Source organism: Zosterops lateralis (genome assembly GCF_965231275.1).
Source record: "Zosterops lateralis genome assembly, chromosome: 8".
NCBI lineage: Eukaryota > Metazoa > Chordata > Aves > Passeriformes > Zosteropidae > Zosterops > Zosterops lateralis.
The window spans coordinates 31,179,689-31,199,509 of NC_139768.1; the positions used below are offsets into that span (position 1 = coordinate 31,179,689).

The window sequence follows — 19,821 nt, forward strand, 5'->3', positions numbered from 1 at the left end:
AAAGGATTTAGGTCTGTTCTGATTATCCCCAGACTCCTCAGGAATTGTGTCAGCAGGGGCTTCACAGGATCTGTGGGCTCAGGTGCCCTCATGGAGCTGGGCCTGAGCAAAGCACAGAGAGATGAAAAGCTAAAAACTAATAAATAAAACATTTTCAAACAACAGTGAAGTTGAGAGGGATGAAAAAAGACACTGGAGAGCAGGAGGTGGCCCTGGAAGGCCTTCAAGTCTTTATTAGGGAGAAGGATCTCTTCAGTTCCATCAGTTTGGATTCAGGGGGAGAAATCTGCATTTTTCTGAAGAGGTGTTGTAATCCTGCTGAGTGAGCTGGGGTTGGGAGTACAAGACACTTCCAGACTATCGAGGGTTAATCAGCTCTGGACAAATCAATTTTATGCTGATTATTGGTAATTAATTAGCCCTGCGCAGGATGTGCTGGTTTTGGACTTGATGATCTCAATGGCCTTCTCCAACCTAGTTAATTCTGTGAATAATTCTGGTTTTGGATACCTCTGGGCTTGAGGATTACAAGCACCTGACAGTTCCTTCCAGCTGAATTCCCTTGCAGCTCCTTTCTCTGGCCCTGCAAATCCCAGTTCCTCCCAAACACAAAACCTTCTGGAATTTTCTCCCAGAGACACATTAATACAAAACTTCCAGCAGCAGCAACACAAATGAAAATTCTGGGAACAGCATCTCTCCATCTTGGTTATACTAATCAAAGAGAAAAGTTCATCAAAATATTTTGGATCTCCTCCAGTGGTCATTAAATTAATTAATTAATTACTTCATTTTGCTGTGGGAAGTACCAGTGCAAAAGACATTTGATCCAGGGATCTACCGTGGAATGGGCACCAAATAACCACCTCTGAAGTGAGAGAGATTTTCTGGCTCACCTGCAGCTCCCACACAGCTGCCAAGGAAGATTTTTGGGGCACTGAAAGACACAGCCTTTATGTTTTGGCCTGTTAGGCTGAGCTGAAGTGGATACGTGTAGTTAAGTCCACTTTAAATAGAAGCTTTCAGCAGATGAGGAATGCCTCTTTTACCTGTGTGAATGGCAAAATCCCACAGAATAATTGGGGGTATTTTCTTGCCAACTTTTAAACCTGGCTGCTTAAAGACAATTCACATGGAGGGAATTGCCTCTAATAACAATCAAACTGCATAAAACTAAAAATTCATCTTCAGTTCCCACTTTTTCTTGTCTTTTGTTGTTGTTGTTTGTGTTTGTTTGATAGATATGGAACATTTAAAACTGCAAATATTCATGGTTGATATAGGGAGTTGGTCTCTGGAGCAGCTCAGTCTCAATCTGCCTTTTGTTTCTTTGCCTTATTTGTACTAAGATTTGGCTTTTTTAATTCAAACATGGTAAAAGAGCTTTGCCAGCCTTTGGCCTGCTGAGACTTAGGAGCTATGTTTGGGATTCAGTGGCATCAAGCCTCAGGAAATTATTTGGAGTTTAATTTGTTTCTAATTATTCCTTTCCCAGCAGAACAGGCTCTGTCCAGTTTTTGGGACTGCTGCTAAATGCTCTCGTAGGGGATGGTGTTTACACTTCCTGCTGGAATTAGCCCATGATTAACTACAGTTGTGTCTGCTGGCAACACTAAGTGTTCAAAGTCTGCCTTCCAGAGAAAACAGAGTTTTCATCATTAGGAGAATTGTTTCTCTTTCTACAAATCATTTAGGGCAAGAAAAAAAGTGATTTTATATTTTGAATAGGCAGTGTCCAGCCCTGCTGTTAATTAGACTAAAATCTTTGGTGCAAGATAATTAGTGCTGGGCTGAGATGAATGGGAGTGCCTGAGTGCTTTAATTCCAAAAATTATTTGGTGGACAGGGCATTGGTGTCACTTCAGGAAATAACAAGAGAAATGTTTTAAAAACTGGCTATTTAAAATGTGTCTCTACATTCTTGTTCTTAAGTAAATTAGAAAGGAACTTCATGATTGGGGCTCTGAACAGTCCCTCTAGCACTGAAAGATGAGCAAATTGTCCCATTTTTCCAGGGATTAGCTTTTCAGTAGCAATTTAGGTAAATGCTGTGGCTCAGATGAGTAGAGAGGAAATGCAGATTGACCCTGACAACACCTCTGCGGTTGTCAAGGTGCTTTTTATGGAAGAAGGCAGAGTTGTGGCCAAGTTATTTGCCGTTGGAGGCAGACAGCAATATTTCTAATTGAATTTCAGCAGAGATGCAAGATGAACAGATAGGAGATCATGAAATGCTTTGGAAGTGGGAAAGCAAGGCAAAAACAATGATAAAATCCTCTCGTGGCTGCAGCCACCCTGTTTATTCCAGGCAAACTTTTCATTTGCGTTTTCCCTCCTCGTTTCACTGTAATTGCAGCCCTACAGACATCACCAGATTGATGTGAGGCTCAAGGCAATGGATAAAGTTCACAATACTGGGCTGGTTTTTAACCTGATTTAGTGATTTTGAATTAATAACTCAGCAAAGTCCAAATGGACAGCTTTGATAAGCTATTGATTATCTGCTAGTACCTGATAAGGAGCTATAAAAGGGGTTTTAAGTCTGCTGATGTGATTTTCCCTATCCTTCCCACTTTTTAGGATTGTCTGCCTCCCACATGCCATCCCTTGATAAGTAGAGTCTTTTTTTTTTTTTTCAAGGAAAATGTCACTGAAAAGTAGCAAAGCATGAAAAGGTTAAAATCACAAAGATGTGATGTTACAGATAATTAAATTTTATGTATTTGGGAGGATACCAGGATGGCTAATTAAAAAGAATTGTCAGTAAAATTGTCAGGAACTTTCATATGTGAATACATAAACCTGAGAATAATCTCCCTTAGCAGCCAGGCAAGCTCTTTCCTTGGCTGATGTATTGATCAGGCAGGACAGTCCCTGTTAATCTAAGATTAACCTGTGGCTTTAAATATAGATGTTTTTCAGATAGAGGAGAGGTTCACTTGCCTGGTTTGCCCTTCAAAACCAAACAAAACCACCATTTTAACTTCCAAGATGTAATGATTGTCTAAAAAAACAGGTGTTTCAAACAACACTGTGGTTGAGAAAATTATAGCAAGGCTGCAGAATAAGGGAATAAAGTCTGAAAAACTCTCTACTTCAGGGGATTTTAACCCAGTTGTGGTTCAGAAGTTGAGATGCTGTCTGTGGGTAAAAAAAAAATAAATATATAGTCATATATATATATATATATATAGCAGTTCTAATCCTTAAAAGTGGAGGTTTTAAGGGAAAAAGGATCAAGCTTGCCTGAAAAGTGAGAAGATTTTGGTCAAAAAAATGAAACAGGAAAAGAAAAATGTCTGTGCAGATCATCTTTGAAGTTGTATTTGGATTGAGAGAGGTGTATTTTGGGTGTTGCTGGGGCTGGGTTATGGGGTGGCCTGTGGGACACAGCAGCCATGGGGCTCCCCCGGTGGCACAGAATGAGCAGCAGCTCTGGGAGCTCTCACAGACTCAGGCTGGGCTGGAAATGTGGCTGCTGCTGAAAACAGGGGCATTTTCTAGCTATTTATCAAGGTGTTAAGTTAAATCCCAAATCTGATTCATTATGAAGGCAGGAATAACCTGGTTAACTGATTTGGTTAGCAGATTTTATGAAATCTGACTGATTTCATGATTTATTGTTTTGTTTTCAAATCTGGGAATGTTTCATCAATTGCCTGTTATTTCTCGTCATGGTTAGGAACTTACAGGTGAGAAAATGCTCAGTTCTTCTGGCCTTGCCAGGATCTGAGAAGGAAAAGGGCCCTGAGTGCTTGGAAGAAGTAACAATGGTTCTGAAATTAGAAGGAATTTTCTTTCAGGCAGGAAGAGGAACTGCTCTGATTCAAACTTTGGTTGCAACCACAGCAGCCCAATCCATCCAAGGCTGGAGAGGGATCTCCAGGGGTTTGCTGTGAGCAGCAGGGCAGGTTCAGAAGCACAAACCACCTTTTTGTGCAGCAAAACTGAGGCTAAAAAATCCAATTAACCAATTAATGAAGTGCCAAAACACCCAAGTGTTGATTGAGGATCTCCTGTAAGATTCAGTTCTGTTTTCTGTTCTGTAGATCTGTGTTTGTTACAGCACCAAGTGGAGCCGTTGTCACAAAGGAAACATATGTAGCAATTTATTTGATTCTTAAATGTCATTTCGAAGCATTTGAAGGCTTTAAATGTTGACACTTAAACAAAATATTCTTGCAGTGATGCTTTATTAGCCAGCTCTCATCTCTGTCACATCCCTGGGCCTTGCAGAGAGAATTATTTCAGTGCCTGGGTTGTCCCATTAAAGTTTCTCTTTTCAGCTTGTTGTCACAATGCAGAGGGTGCAGATTAATTCCTCTGCAAAACCTTAACTGATGAATATGTGCAAGTACATGTTAAAATGAAATCACCCTTGGAAATGAAATTAAAGGAAAATCCCCATCCCAGGACAGTCATGTTTGCCTCTGCTCCATGCTTTTGATAATGGTTCTGTGGAAAACATCCCTTGAATCCTAGAGGTGTTTCCTGTGGAGAACAAAGAAATTCCTGGTGACCAGAACTTCCTCTCCTGAGAGGGAGAAAATGGGCTTAATCTCCATTTGGCTCTGGATCAATACCCTGAGCAGCACAACAGTGCTGGGGAGGCAGGGGTGTGCTTGGGAAATCATTCCTGCCTTTTTTCCTAGGATTGGAAAAGAAAAGCATTTAATAAAACACAGAATTTGCCTATTTCACCCTAAAAAGATGATGAGCTTAAGGATGAAGGTGAGGTGTGCACACATACACATATGTTACATCTGCACAAATTTATTGAAAATACATCCAAAATTCAGCTGGAAAACCCCATTTTTTCCCCTATAACCTTCAATCTAAAAGTGCCACTTCTATCATTACCATTAAACCAATCCAATAAAATGCATTGGACAATGGTGAGGAAGAATTTGTAGCTGGCTCTGGCCACAAAAATCTCTCCCTAAAATTCTTTCTCTGATAGGCTGGCAAACTTTAAAGAGAGGACAGTGGTGGATACAGCTGGAATTAAGTAGCGAGGTGGTTCCAGATGACATTCCTACTCCCAGACTGGAGAAGTGCTCATTGAGTACCCAAAAGAGAAGAAAATCAGTACATAAAATGAAAATGTTCTTCAAGCTGAGAGGGGGAAGTGCAGTGAGGTTTTGCTGACCCCAAACATCCCCTTCCTGTTTCAGTCTTCTGAAATTCCCACTGCTGTGAGACTCTGGACCTGGCTTGTTCCTGCAGGTGAGGAAATGCCAAATTCTCTGCAGGCAGGCAAAATGTGAAAATAAAAGAAAATAATTACAACATTATTGTAATAAAATCTCAGTGTAAAGAGAGTCAGCTAAGAGACAAAGGGCCTTAAGGGCCTGGGTAAAATACTGACCGGTTTGACCGGTTCATCTTGATATTTCTCTTCTTTTTTTGGATTTTGATTAATTACTCTCTCTCTTTTTTTTTTTTTTTTTTTTTTTTTCCCCAGTTCCATACAGCTGAAATTAAGAAAGATTCCATCATTGGTACTGGTTATATTTTCCTACCAAATCTTTCTCCTCTTTTATCACCTGCTTGTAACTACTCATGCCTTTTGTGGTGTATTATTGTGTGGCTAATTTTTCTAAAGGCATAGAGAAGCCATCAGCCTGTTGTCCTTAGGAAGAGAAATAATATATATATATAGATGTCTATATGTATAGATAGATAGATAGATTGTAGAGAGAATTATCCCTCTGTGAGAAATTGCATTCATAAGTAAAGAAAATCGGGTTAATATTACAAGGATTTCTTTAATTGCAAAGAAGTGACCCTTAGAAATGAAAATTAAAATAATCTGGGAGTCATTGTCGTGGTGCTAAGTGACTGTTCAATATTTTTTGATTTTTGGGGAGATGTAGGTGCTTGTCTTAGGCTGCACAATTTGCTCCTCAGCACAGAAATCGGGATAATAAGAAACCCACCCTCAAGAATTTGGGGGATAATCAAGGAAATAGACTTCATAGTTGTATGGGGGGGGAAAAAAGCCAAACATCAAAAAAGAAATGTTTATTCTTCTTTAATGCCAGTCATCACCTTGGAAGTAGGAGAAGCTCTGGCCTGAATTCTGGTTGTGCTGAGGCAGGAGGCCCATTGCATAATGCATTTTCATTTAGTCCCCTGCACAGACACTGCTGGGGACACTTCTTATCAAGCATGTCAGATACAGAAAAAGCAATTTAGTAAGCACTGTGATCAGATCCTGATGAAATTCAATTCTTTTTTGGCCCTGCAGTTCCTTGGAGACATCATTGATAAAAATAGTCTCTGTTTTCCTCCGTGCTTGGGTTCATTATGCTCTCTTGCTGCTCTTTCAAAATGTTACGGGTTTTTTTTCTCCCCTCAAAGATGGCTTGTTTTTACAAATGAATGGAAGGAATTGTGTTCTCTGACAGCTTACTCTGTTAACAACCCGAGCTGCCAGGATTTTTGAATTTTACAGTTTTCATTTCAGGAAATTGCATAAACATGGGGCATGACAGAAACCCAGGAACTCAGCAGCCATGGGTTGTATTGTGCAGCTAAATCAGGTGCTAAAAACTGTTCGATAATTTAGTGCTGAGTTTAGAAAGAAGGTGAATTGAAGAATTAATCCTGTGTTTTAATTTTTCCCACTGGTCACTAAAACACTTTTTTGCCCCCAGAGAAGACAGGAGAGGCCAGGTCACAGATACCAACAGCATAAATTTCCCACTGTGGCTTTTTAGCTGTGGCTTCTGGAAATGAAGAGGAACTTCTGAAAAATAAATAAAGAGAAAAGTTAGTTTAGTTTTACATTTGCAGATCCGTTCTGGAGTCCCGGCACAGGAAAGACCTGGAGCTGCTGGAGAGAGTCCAGAGGAGGCTCCAGGATGAGCACAGGGGATGGAGCAGCTCTGCTGGGAGGAAAGGCTGGGAGAGCAGGGATTGGAGAGGAGAAGCTTTGGGGTGACCCAGTTGCGGCCTTCCAATAGTTGAAGGAGCTCCAAGAATGATGGAGAGAGACTTTTTGGAGGAATGAAATGCCAGGACAAAGGGGAATGGCTTCAAACTGCCAGAGAGCAGGTTTAGATTGGATATTAGGAGAACGTTCCTCCCTGTGAGTGTGGGGAGGCCCTGGCACAGCTCTGTCCAGAGAAGCTGTAACTGGCCTATGAGGGCTTAAAAAAGGTGTGGATGTGGCACTTGAGGACATGGATTAGTGGTGATGGATTGATGGTTGGACTGGATGATCTAAAGCTCTTTTCCAACCTTGACTGATTCTATAATTCTAAAAAGTATAAATTGGGGTTTAGCAATGTAGATTTGGTTTCCTTCAAGTTGTTGTGCCCTTTTTTTGGGAAGTGTTTCCAGGCCCAGAATTTTTGCTATGAAAACCCCTTTTTTTCACTCCCGTGACAATTTGATCTAACAATTTTCTGCAAAGAATTCATTCTCTTTCAGCTTCAGAGTGTGTTTTAAATCTGTGCCTGGAGTTTGCTTCCAAAGTCTCCAAAGCATTCAGCTGAGGTCTTGGCCCACAGTTTGGGTTCCTGTGTTGTGGTGAAGTGTCAGAAGATCCCATTCCCCCTGGATTCCTGTACATCCCTGTGTCACAGCAGCCTTCAAAGAGCAACACAGGAATTCCTGCAGGCTCCTTTGAGGAGGCTCTGCCTCCCCTGGGTCTGATCAAAGGCAGGAATATGTAGCTGCCAGTGGGAAGGCAAGAAAAGAGGGAGAACAGTGCAATCCTACAAATGGGGAATTTGATCTGACATGGTTTGACTAATGACGAGATTTTGGTGCTATCTCCTACATTTGTGATTCCTGCTTTTTGGACTGACTTCCTTTTGTGGTTGGATAACTCCACTGAAACATGCCCCACGTTTTGCTGACATGCAAGTGCTCTGTGATGGATTTCTGCTCATTAGTGTTTTGTCACAGCCCTTGTTGTGCTGGCAGAGCAGCTGAGACAGCAGCAAGGAATGATGTTGGAATGGTTCTGCAGCTCTCCCTGCTGTTTTAGTGCCGAGTGCTGGCAAAGTCACAGGCAGTTCTGCACAGCATGGAGAGAACTCAGCTCATTTCCCGCTTACATCTCCTATTCCAACCTCAGGAAAGCACAAGGAGAACCAGTGTGACCATAATGATTCGGCAATTCATCAAGAACTCTGTTGGTTTAATAGTGCAGGGCTCCCTGGGAAGGGGTTCTGGATGGCACCAGGAGCAGTGTGTGTGTTGCTTTAGTGGCATTTTCCATCTGGAGAAAAGCTCCTCAGCCCTGTTTTCCAGAGGGATGAGAGTTCAGCAGCAAATTCCTCAGCTGAGCTGTGAGAATGATGCAGGTGGAAGGTCCTGAGACTTTATCTGAAGTCCACTGGCCACAGTTATAGTAAAAATCATAAAAACCAATATATGTCTGTAAAAATAATAATTTTAAGGGTATCAAATATCAATGTGAAATACCCAGTGGGAACTGATTGTGCTAATACAGAATCCTGCTCCAGGAGCTCCAGGTCTTTCTGGTTTAGTATTCAAGCCTCCTCAGTGCCTTAACAACTCAGTCTTCAGTGGGACTCCTGGGGAGAAAATGTCTTGCTGTGTTTGGCTCAATAATAAATTGACAGTGGCAATTTTTGTCCCTTCTCTCAGTGGATTTCTTGAGCTCACCTTGGTGAAACCCTTGCTTTCCATGCAGTTTTTATCCTTTGCAGTATTTCCCAGTGTTTACTTGTGCCTGTGTGGTGGCCCTGGCCCCTGAGCCCCAGGGATGTCTCTAGTGGAGCTCAAGTGGTTGTAAATCATCACAGCAGCGTCACCAGAGTGAAACCTGGAGCTGGTTCATGGTCTGGTGTCTTCAATTGTACAAAAAGCACCTCTCAGGAATACATTATCTGCTCAGAAAACCTTCCTAGTTGAGGAATGCTGGCTTTCAGTTTCCTAGACCACAATTATTTTCATGGTAACAAGCAACAAACCCCAAAATACGCCATAAACCCCCTCATAAATGAAAAAGGCAGGTCTGAGCAGAAAATTGTGCTATTCCAACTCCCAAAATGTGCCATTTTCTTTTTTTTGCTCCTCATCTTCCCCAAAGGAAGAAGTTTTCCATATGTATCTACGGTTGGCAAATTCAGCTTTGCATCTCAGGTAGATGGAAAAAATAGAAAATCTGATTTTTAAAAAAATCCTTGTTATCAGCTGTGCAACAATTATTGTTCAAAATAATTTCAAAAACAATTCCACACTGTCTATATCCTTCTATTGGAAGCCTGGCATTCCTGGACATCTTAAAGTAATTTAAATAAAATAAAATGCATTAAAAATATTGGAAATTATATTACCTTTATTTTAAAAGTCATGTTTATTTTGGGGTGTTTTTTGTTGTTTTGTTTGGTTTGTTTTTTTTGGGTTTTTTTTGTTTTTTGTGGGGTTTTGGGTTTTTTGTTGGTTGGTTGGTTTTGTTTGGGGTTTTTTTTGTTCTTGAAAGCTCCAAATGCACATTCTGCATCTCAGTTGTAAACTCCCTCATAATCGTTCCATGGGATAATGGAATGATGAAATTAATACATAGGCAGGAGGATGCCTAAAATCCTGTTTAGATTTTTGAATGCAGCTGCACTCCTGAATTATTAAGCAGCACTTAAATACAATAATTAAAAATATCTGTGGTCTCTTTTATTCACAATCTTCAGTAGAGCCTAAAACCCCCTGGCACAAATGGGACTCTTAATTTACCTTGTTCATCCATAACATCTCTGAAGGCCCTGAATTTTTGCAGGACCTGCTGAACTTCCCACATGGAGAAGGTGCTTCTGTGCCTCCATGGTGAACACAAAAGAAGATGGGGGGCAAATGAGGGTTTTGCTGCTACCTTATTCTCTCTGAGCTTTTAAAAAGTGTTTTTCTGCCTTGATCATCTGGTGGCCCTGCAGACTCCCTGGCAGGCTCCCCATCACAGCTGTTTGAAGGAGGATTTTTTAAAAATTTATTAATATTTGTGCCAAGAGTTGCAAGGTGGGGTTGGGGTTCTGCTTTTTGGCCTACTCAGCTCTGCTACATTGAACACCTGGAAGTCAATTAATCACCACACCAAGGACTCAGGGAGCTTCTCCCTAACGAGGAAAATAAATGACTGTAAATCCCACCCTCAGATGGGCAAGATCTTGTTTGGTTTTTAATCACCTGTCTCTTGCAGGGCCTGGGCAGCCTTTCATGTTCCCCTTGGCAGAGGTTGGGGTTTGAAGGCCAGCTGTTTATTCCAAGTGATCTCCTTGCCCTGCTGTGGCTCCCTGCTGATTTTCCCAGCTCTTTTCCCAGCCTTTCCCTGCCAAACCCCACCAGTGATCTTGCTTTGCCTCCAGCTGGCACCCATGGGCACCTCAGACACTTCACGCCTTCATTAATCTCTTCTCCCTTCCTTTTAATGAGCTTCCATCTCCTCATGGAGCTCCTGAGAAGGAGCCCGGTAGGGGATGTTTAGGCCTCTTGCAAGGATGTTGGATGCCTATGGAAGACTCCTAGTTTAACTCCTCATTTTTAAGACAATTATTTCTGATTAAAAGCATAAACACACTTTCTTAAACTTCCTATGTGCATTTTGATTAATTTATTAAATGTGCTATTACCCATTTATTAACACAATGTCTGCTTCATTTTTTAATGTTTTTATAATTTCTAAATTTGAATGAAAAAGATGCTGCATTGTCTGTGGATTATTAAAGCAATATGAAAGTACCTTGAGTTCTACTTCAAGGCACATCAGGCAATTTAACTTAAAACAGCTTTAAATTATTAAAGTTGGGACAGTTCAGCCTGGAAAAGAAAAAGTTGTGGGGAGACACCATGGGCCCATCCAGGGTCTGAAGGGCTACTAGAAAGCTGGAGAGGGACCCTGCAACAGGAACTGCAGTGATAGGACCCAGGGAATGGATTCAGACTGACACAGGGGAAATTTAGATTGGCTATTGGGAAGGAATCATTCCCTGTGAGGGTGGGGAGGGGCTGGGATGGAATTCCCAGAGAAGCTGTGGCTGTCCCTGGATCCCTGGCAGTGCCCAAGGCCAGCTTGGATGGGGCTTGGAGCAGCCTGGGATAGTGGATGGTGTCCCTGCCCATGGCAGGGAGTGGAGCAGACTGGGCTTTAAGGTTCCTCCCAACCTAAACCATTCCATGATTTTATGATTCTATTCCCAAGCATATCAGCAGATGGTGCATGATATCTCCTAGCTCTTGAATAGCCCATTTTAGGTGTGTACAGTACCTGGAGAAACAACTTATATATATATGAAAAAATAATGGATTTCACTTTTCATTCTCAGCTTCCTTATAACTCATTTCCTTATTGGGCCTATTTTTATTCAGCTGAGCACTTTGTTTACCAGGGTTGGTGAAAAGGTGGCAGTGTGGGATAAAATATCTTCTGTTCAACCAGAACCTGTTTCATCTCAAATTCAGGGGTTCTATGTGCTGCTCTCCAGCTTTTCCTCAAACTGGAAAATAAAGCATTGTCCTTGCTTTTTGAGTTATTTGTTGAACAATTCTGATTTTAGTCTTGGTTGGGTATTCCCAGCCTGGCCTGCAATATTGTAATCATAGAATCCCAGAATCCTGGACTGGTTTGGATTGGAAGGGACCTTGAAGTCCATCCAGTCCCAACCCCTGCCATGGGCAGGGACACCTTCCACTGTCCCAGGCTGCTCCAAGCCCCAAAGTCCAGCCTGGCCTTGGACACTGCCAGGGATCCAGGGGCAGCCACAGCTGCTCTAGGCATTAATGGTGAGTTTAAACCCAGACTAACAGATGGAATTGGTTTTCAGACTAACAGATGGAATTGGTTTTGTTGTGGGTGTGTTTTTAACTCAAATGTGGGATTTTCTGAGAGGACTCCAACTGATCTGTGAATTTAAAAATAGCATTTTAGTCTCGGTCAGTTTTCTGCACAATCTTCTCTCTTCCCATGCAACTTCTATGCCATCCTAATGCCTTTTAAAAATTCAAGCAGATGTCAAATATATCCTCTTCTCTCTTTCTTTCTGCCTATTTTGAGCTCATCTCCCTCATTACGCTTTTAAGAGTTTTAATTTTTCAAAGAATCCCAGATGGAATTGGGTGATGACAAAGGACCTGGCCAGGGGGATGGAGACAGGGACAAAAGCCATGAGCAGGAGTGGAGTGAGGAGCTTCTCAGTCCCAATTTGGGAGGCCAAGAGCATCCACCCTCACTTTTTAATGTGCCTATCCCTGACATGTCTGCACCTTAAATTACTTTGGTGTGGAAAAGGCTGGAAGAGCCTCTGGACTCAGGAAAGAAGCTGTTGGAAATGACTGGGGGGCACAGCTTGGGGTGTGGTGGCAGGTGACCATGGGGCTGCTGAGGGGATCAATAAACTGCCTTTCTTCCATCCCTGGTGTTTCCTCCTCCTCCTGGCTCATCCTTTTGCCCTCTGAGTTTCCCCTCAGCATCATCAAAGCTCTCAGAGCTCCCTTCAGCTCTCAGCAGGATGATTTCTGACAGCTCTGCCAAAACTCGGCCGAGCGTGGACTTGTCTCATTCCTATTCCCACACTAAATTTCAAGTCCCCTCTTGCAGAACACAGAGCTTTCCAAAGGAAAGGCTGCCAGGACGAGATGTACATGGAAAAAATAGGGTGTCTGGCTTTTCACAGAGCTCATTAAGGGTTTTTGTCATGCAGGGAAACGTTCCAAGGGGAGGGGAAAGCCTGGTGTGCACACATCCATGTGTGGTACATTCGTGGTTGGTTGAGCAGCCAAGGTCACTGAAAGTGTGGGAGTTGGGAATGGCAGCTCTGGAGTTGCCACTGGAGGCTGGATTGACAGAGATGGAGGCTGGCACCAGTTTTGGGTTGACCTGATTGTGACCTTCCAGGACCTGAAGGAGCTACAGAAAAGGTAGAGAGAGACTCTTTCCAAGGGATGGAATGCCAGGACAAGTGGGAATGGCTTCCCACTGACAGGGGCTGGGATAGATGGATATTGGAAAGCAGTCCTTCCCTGGGAGGGTGGGGAGGTCCTGTGAGATTGCCAGAGCAGCTGTGGCTGTCCCTGGATCCTGGGAATTGTCCAAGGCCAGGTTGGACACTGGGGCTTGGAGCAGCCTGGGACAGTGGAAGATGTCCCTGTTCAGGGCAGGGGGTGGAATTTTGGATCTTTAAAGTCCCTTCCAACCCAAACAATTCCTTGATTCTACAATTCTATCACCATGTTAAACATTTGAATTCACTTCCAAATAATGGTGAATTGTTCCCACACCCATCCACACTCTTCCAATGTAGCTATCCCCAAAATATCTGTACCTCAAGTTTCTTTTGGCAGTGTATATTTGTGGATCACAACCCTTCCAGCTCCTGATGATGCTCCAATTCATTTTGCTGTTTTTCTGTTTTCAGGCATTTGCTGTGTTTCACTGTGTGATGGCTGAAATCCCTGATTCAAGGGACTATTTATAGAAACACAGTCAAGTATTTTGTGAGCTTCCTTTATCAGGTGTTTACTGTCAGCTTCTAAGCTGATAAAGGGGCTGGAGAACTTTCCCTGTGGAGCCAGGCCAGGAGAGCTGGGGCTGGAGAAGAGAAGATTGTGTGGAGACCTCGCAGCTCCTTCCAGGGCCTGAAGGGATACAGGGAAGCTATAGGGGGACTATATATAGCTGTGTAGCTATTCATCAGGAACTGGAGTGACAGGACACAGGGAATGGGTTCAGACTGACAGAAGGGAAATTTAGGTGAAATATAAAGAGGGAATTGCTCCCTGGGAGGGTGGGCAGGCCCTGGCACAGAGTGCCCAGAGAAGCTGGATCCCTGGAAGTGTCCAAGGCCCAGCTGGATGGGGATTGGAGCAGCCTGGGATAGTGGAAGGTGTCCCTGCCCATGGCAGGGGTGGCACTGGATGGGCATTAAGGTCCCATCTAAACCATTCTGGGATCCTGTGATTCCTTTCCTCTGGGATCTATCCTAAAGCTGTATCTCACAGCAAGGAGCTTGCTATAGAAATGTTTATGTTGCTTGGTTAATTTGGATTTAAAGGGGCCATGAGCTGTAAATATTCTTCTCATTCTGAAGGTTTCTTCTCCTCCAATACCCTTCCAAATGAGATGTTGCTGTGCTGAACCTCCAGATCTCCCTGCTGGCTTTCTAATTGCTTTGTTTCCAATGTGATTTCTCATTTCAGGCCCGTGTGAATCCCATCAGTGTCACTCCACCCATCCAAGCCATAGATCAGGACCGAAACATCCAGCCTCCTTCCGATCGACCCGGCATCCTCTATTCCATCCTAGTTGGTTGGTGTCTGCTACTTTTCCTATCCCTCCCAGTCAGGCCCTCTGGCATGAACCAGCCAGGGAAAGATTGCCTGGGAGAGTGGAACCTTGATAAAAATTCCTCTCGTGGTCAGCGGGATGTTGGGAATTGTTCTTCTACCTGTTGGTGTTCAATGGCCACGTGGGAGTTCATTTCACGGGGTTATTTATTAGTGTTTATTCAGATTAAATCTAGAATTGTTGGTTTAGTGAATGGAACAGCACAGCGAGGGAAAGGAGAGCTCTGCTGGGATGTGTTTTCCATTGACAGACACACAAAGAAGCTAGAAAAGGGCAACTAGAGCAGATTTTATCCCAAAAATCATGTGGCACAGGGCAACTCCAAGAATCTTACCACATCCACCTCCAATTTTGCTGCCCGTGTGCTTTCCTTTGTAATTTAAATTTTGGTTGTTTAGTTGTTTACCCTGCTCTCTCTTCTTTTTCCTGCTGCTTCCCTGGGTTTGGCCTTTGTTTCTGGGCTTGTAGGATGTGACCATGGAAGGGCCTGAGGGTGATTGGCTGGCTGTTCCCTAAATCCACACGTGGACCTTTCTGTGGGATTTGGAAATGGGGAATTTTGTGGAATCACGTCTTTTCTCTGTCTTTTTCTCTGTTAAGCTCCATGGTTTTCCCAGCCAAGGAGAGGTGCAAGTGAGGATTTTGCAGAGCACGTTGTGGAGGTTTAGCTCTGCAAATGGACTTACTTATAAATGTCATAAATGGATTTTATTCCTAAATTCTGCAGGGACAGTTCCGCCCCAGGGCCACGTTCAGGCCAACTTCTTAAAGTTTTTTGCATAATTTACAAAGTTCTGCAGGAGTGAAATTATTAAAGTTTGCGTGTTGCTCACCTGGGATGCTGGGAATATTGGAGTGGCTGTTCTGACCTCCAAGAAATAATTTAGAAAGGTGTAGTGCAGGAGTTTGAGTTAGTTTGAGGAGCTTGGGGACCTTTTTTTTTCTTCCTTTTTTCCGCTCTTCTTTTTCCTCCTTTCCTTTTTCTTCTTTCTTTTGTCATTTTTCCTTCTTTACTTCTTTTTTTCCTTTTGTCCTCTATTCCTTCCTTTTTTTGCTTTCTTTTTTCTTCTCTTTTCCATCTCTTTTTAATTTCTTTTCCTTCATTCTTTCATTTATTTTTTCCTTTCTTTATTCTCCTTCTTTTCCCCTTATATTTTTCCATCTTTCCCCCTTTCTCCCTGACCTTTTTGATAATTTTAATTCCTTTTTTGTTATTTTCTTTTTTTCCTTCTTCTTTATTTCTTTTTTCCTTTCTTATTTTTCCTCATTTTTTCCTAGTTTCTATTTTCCTTCTTTTTGACTTCATTTGCCCCTAATATTTCCTTTTAACTTTTTGTTTGTTTGTTTTTTTGGGTTTTTTTTTTTTTGTTTGTTTGTTTGTTTGTTTTGGTTTTTTGGGGTTTTTTTTTGGGGGGGGAGGGAGGGGTTTGGGTTTTTTGGGGGGGGTTGGTTTTTTTGTTTGTTTGTTTGTTTGTTTTTTGGTTTTTGTGGGTTTTGTTTTTTTTTTTAATTTTCCTTTCCTTCTCTATTTCTTCTATTTTCTTTTTTGCCCTACTTTTTCCTTTGATATTTTTCTCCTTCTTATTTTCCTTCTCTTTTCTTTTTTCCTTCTTTTCCCCTTATATTTTCCTTTTTGTTTCTGGTTTTTTTTTTCTTTTTTCCTTCTTTTATCTTCCCTTATATTTTCCTTTTTTCCTCTTTTTTCTTCCTTTCTTCTTTTTTCTTCTTTTCTTCTTCTTTCTTAATTTTTCCATCTTTTATCCTCACCTCACCTTTTCACCTTTCCTTTTCACCCTTTTTTCCTTTTTGCTTTTTCCTTTTTTTTCCTTTTTTCTTTTCTTCTACTTTCTATTTTCTTTCTTTAAAAATTTAAATTTAAAATTTATTTCCACACTTTTTTTTTTTTTCCTGGTAGCTTCTTTTTACCTTCCTTTCTTCCCCTCCCTTCACTCACTTTTTTTCTTTTTCGCTTTTCTGGTTTTTTTTTTATTATTATTTTTATTTTCCTTATTTTCCCTCCCCCGTGCTCTTCCAAAGGATTTCTTTTTTGGATTTTAAGTCTGCCTTCATCTCTCCCAGGATTTGCTATTTCTGTTTTAGCCTCAGAAAATATTAAGTAGTTTCACAGGAAATGGACTTTACAGATACTTCTCATTATGTGGACTTTATTCCCCCTTTTCTTTAGATCTAAACCTCCTTCTCCTTGATATCTTTGGGAATGTCCTTTTCCAAACATTGGGAGGTTTGATCTGTGCCCATGGAACTAGGGAATAAGTTACTTATGAGAACGATATTAAGTTTTATTTAATTTGACTCATTTTTATTTGGTTCTTCTTTTCCCTTCTTCCTTTGCCCTCCTGAGCAAGGCAAATACTCCAGGCACTGTGGATATTTGATGTAGTATTTAATGTTTGGGAACGGGATATTTAGAAATTTTTTATAATACACTTTTTTTCAATCCTTGTATTTTGGAAATGTTTATTTCTTCGGCTCTTTGCAATACACCCACATTCCCTGGATTTATCCAGGTGTGAAGCAAGACCCCTCCCTTTATTTTTATTAGCAGCATTATTGATTCTATCAGTAAATTTTATTATTTTTATTAGGAAATTTTATTATTTTAATAGTAAAATATATTAGTTTTAATAGTAAAAGGTATTTTTAATAGTAAATTACTAGTAAAATATTCTTTTTCAGAGTAATTTGAAGCTTTTATTTTCTCTGGGGCCAATCCTTGAGAAAAGCCAAATTTTCCTTTCAATCATCAGCTTTTTGCCCTTGGAACTGGCTCTGTGATTTCTGCTACCAGTTTTGGACACTTTTGGTTAATATTCTAAAGAAAGAGCCAAAAACACACAATACCTTTTGGGAATGGGGGGATCCTCTCCAGTCCTGTGTCCACTCCAAGCCCCAGGTCCCACAGAACCCCTCCTCTGGCTCTGGGAAAAACAAATCGAGGTGTCCCTTCCTTCTCCTCCTTGCTGGCCCCCAACATTTTGATCCTTCAGCTTCTCCAAAATTTCTGGAGCCAGGAGACTCAGAGCTCATCCCTGGATTTCAGAGCAGGCAGAGGTGGACTGAGGGCTGCTTTGCCCTGTCAAAATGGAAATTATTTTGTAGATGCAGAAGCAGATATCCCTGTTCCTGGAAAAGCTGGCCCCTAGGGTTTAGGAATCCAGGAATCTGAGCTCTACCTGAGGTGGGCAGAAGCTGAGATGGCATCCCCAGTCAGGATTTGGGCATCCAGCATTCCTTTAATTTTTGCTTTTGTATCATCCACCTTCTGCCTTTTCCTCCTTTACCTGCTGAAGTTGGTTAGGTTGTTAGTAGAGTTTTTCAGGGTAGTTTTTTTCCCCTTTTTTTTTTTCCTGGATTCTTTCCTGAGATCCTTAGACAATATTAGCCTCATCTTCCCTTCTCTAAATCCCTTTGAGACTCTTTCCCTCCTCCCCTATGTATTTGTTCTCCTTTAGGGCACCTCTTGTATTCTCCTTTCTCAGGGCTTTTGCATTTTGTCCCTAATTTTGTGACAGTTTTTAGCCTCAGCGACAGCCCTGGTGATGTGCAGCCTCCAAAACCAGCAATCTGTTACCTGCCTAAAGTTTGGAGCTCCTGCCGGGTGACTTGTGCTCTTCAAAAATTAGATTGATTAATTAGAATTTGAAAGTAAAAGGCAAGGCAAGGGCATACAGGACCTGGAGCTTGAAGCTCTGCATTTGTGCTGGTAGTATAAGAAAAAATAATCCATGGTGGTTCTTTTGTTGCATTTTGGGTCTATAATATAGGTGTATGTTAAGAGAGGCACCCCAAAAAAATACATATATAATATATATAAACATACATATAGTTTATTTATCTAGCAAATGGTTGTCATTGGAGGATTGCGAATTAAATTATTGCACTAGTTTTTCTCCTGGCTTTCTGAAAATACTTTCTAACCATTGCACTTGTAAGGAGAACAAAACTTTTCCTAGAAGGATTTATAAAATCTGTCATTATTATATTGTTACTGGTTATTACTTATATATATAATTTATATGTTACTAATAATATTCCTGCTGTTATCAAGTACTTAGGGAGTCCCAGTTGAGAGAAATCTTTGTGGGTTTGGAGAGTAAGGAAATAATAATATTAAACACATAACTTTATAGTATCCTTAAGCTCCATATACAAATAAAGCAGTACTTTATCCTCCCAATAACAGAATGAGGCTTTGTTCCTTTGATGATTAATGACTAAAATAAACACATGGCTGAACTAAACCTTTCAGAGTTGTTTAAACCTCAATGTTTTTTGCAGGTACTCCTGAGGATTATCCCCAGTATTTCCATATGAATCTCACAACGGCTGAACTGACGCTCCTCAAGCCAATAAATAGGGATTTACACCAGAAGTTTGACTTGGTTATTAAGGTAATTTGGGCTGAGTTTTTTTCAGTGTTTTTATATTCCTTGGAAAACAAAGAGCTCTGGAGAAAATGTGGGGTGGGCCTGCTTGTCTCTTCTGCAGTTTTCTCTTCCTTTTTAGCCTGTCAGGTGTCATTTAGCACCATCAGAGGGAAGAAGGGTGTGAAGCATTTGTGGAAGGGGAATGAACCCTGGCAGAATTCTAGCATTTCATGTTACATTGTGTGAACAAACTCAGCGTCACTTGGCCCCTCGCTTTTTATGAGCCACGTTGTCCTGAGAATGCAGCTGGTTTCTATTTCAGGTGTTAAATTCACAGCCCATTCTAGAGAGATACCTGTAGGGATACAGATAATTGTGTGAGTGGGGAATGTTCACAGAATCCCAGCGTGGGTCAGGCTGGGGTAGCAGTGAATAATTATTATTTGAGTAGTGAATATTCACAGGCTGGCTGAGGCTGAAGGAGCTGGGTGGGCACCTGGTGTCCCCTCCGTGCCCCAGCAGGGCCATCCCAGAGCACAGGGCACAGCATTGTGTGCACACAGCTCTGCAGCAGCCCCAGGGAGGAGCCCCCCCAGGCTGTGTGGACAATGTGCTCAGGGCTGGGCACTGCCCAGGGAAGAAGTTGTGCCTCCTGTGCAGGGGGAATTGCTGGGCTCAGGCCCTGCCCGTGGCTCTGGGGCCATTGCTGGGCCCCCTGGGCAGAGCCTGGGCCCTGCTGGGAGCCCTCCCTGCACACAGGGACACCCAGGCCTGAGGGCCCCTCTCAGCTGGGGCTCCTCTCCAGCCTGGACAGCCCCAGCTCCCTCAGCCTTTCCTGGGCACCCACATGCTCCAGGCCCTTCCTCAGCTCCACCAGCTCCCTGGCCCTGCTGTGCTCAGGATCCAGGGCTGGACACAGCACTGCAGAGGTGCCTCCAGGGCTGCCCACAGGGCCCCCATCCCTCCCTGACCTTCTGGGAATTCTCTTCTTGCTGCCCATCCAGCTCCCCTTGCTGGGAAAAGCCATGAAGCACAGCCCACCCTGGAAGTGCCCAAAGCCAAGCTGGACAGGGCTTGGAGCAGCCTGGGATAGTGGAAGGTGTCCCTGCCCATGGCAGGGAT

At 42.3% G+C, this 19,821-nt stretch overlaps 1 protein-coding gene across 4 annotated transcripts in view; it reads left to right on the forward strand.

Moving 5' to 3' along the window:
* PCDH15 (protocadherin related 15) overlaps positions 1 to 19,821 on the forward strand; it is a gene marked incomplete at both ends in the record, with an annotated part of 270,634 nt that overhangs the window by 86,672 nt on the left and 164,141 nt on the right. For all 4 annotated transcript variants that reach the window (XM_083865850.1, XM_083865852.1, XM_083865853.1 and 1 more), the window contains 2 exons: positions 14,164 to 14,272; positions 18,611 to 18,723. In XM_083865850.1, coding sequence (XP_083721976.1) covers positions 14,164 to 14,272; positions 18,611 to 18,723 — 222 coding nt within the window. The remainder of the gene's footprint in view (positions 1 to 14,163; positions 14,273 to 18,610; positions 18,724 to 19,821) is intronic.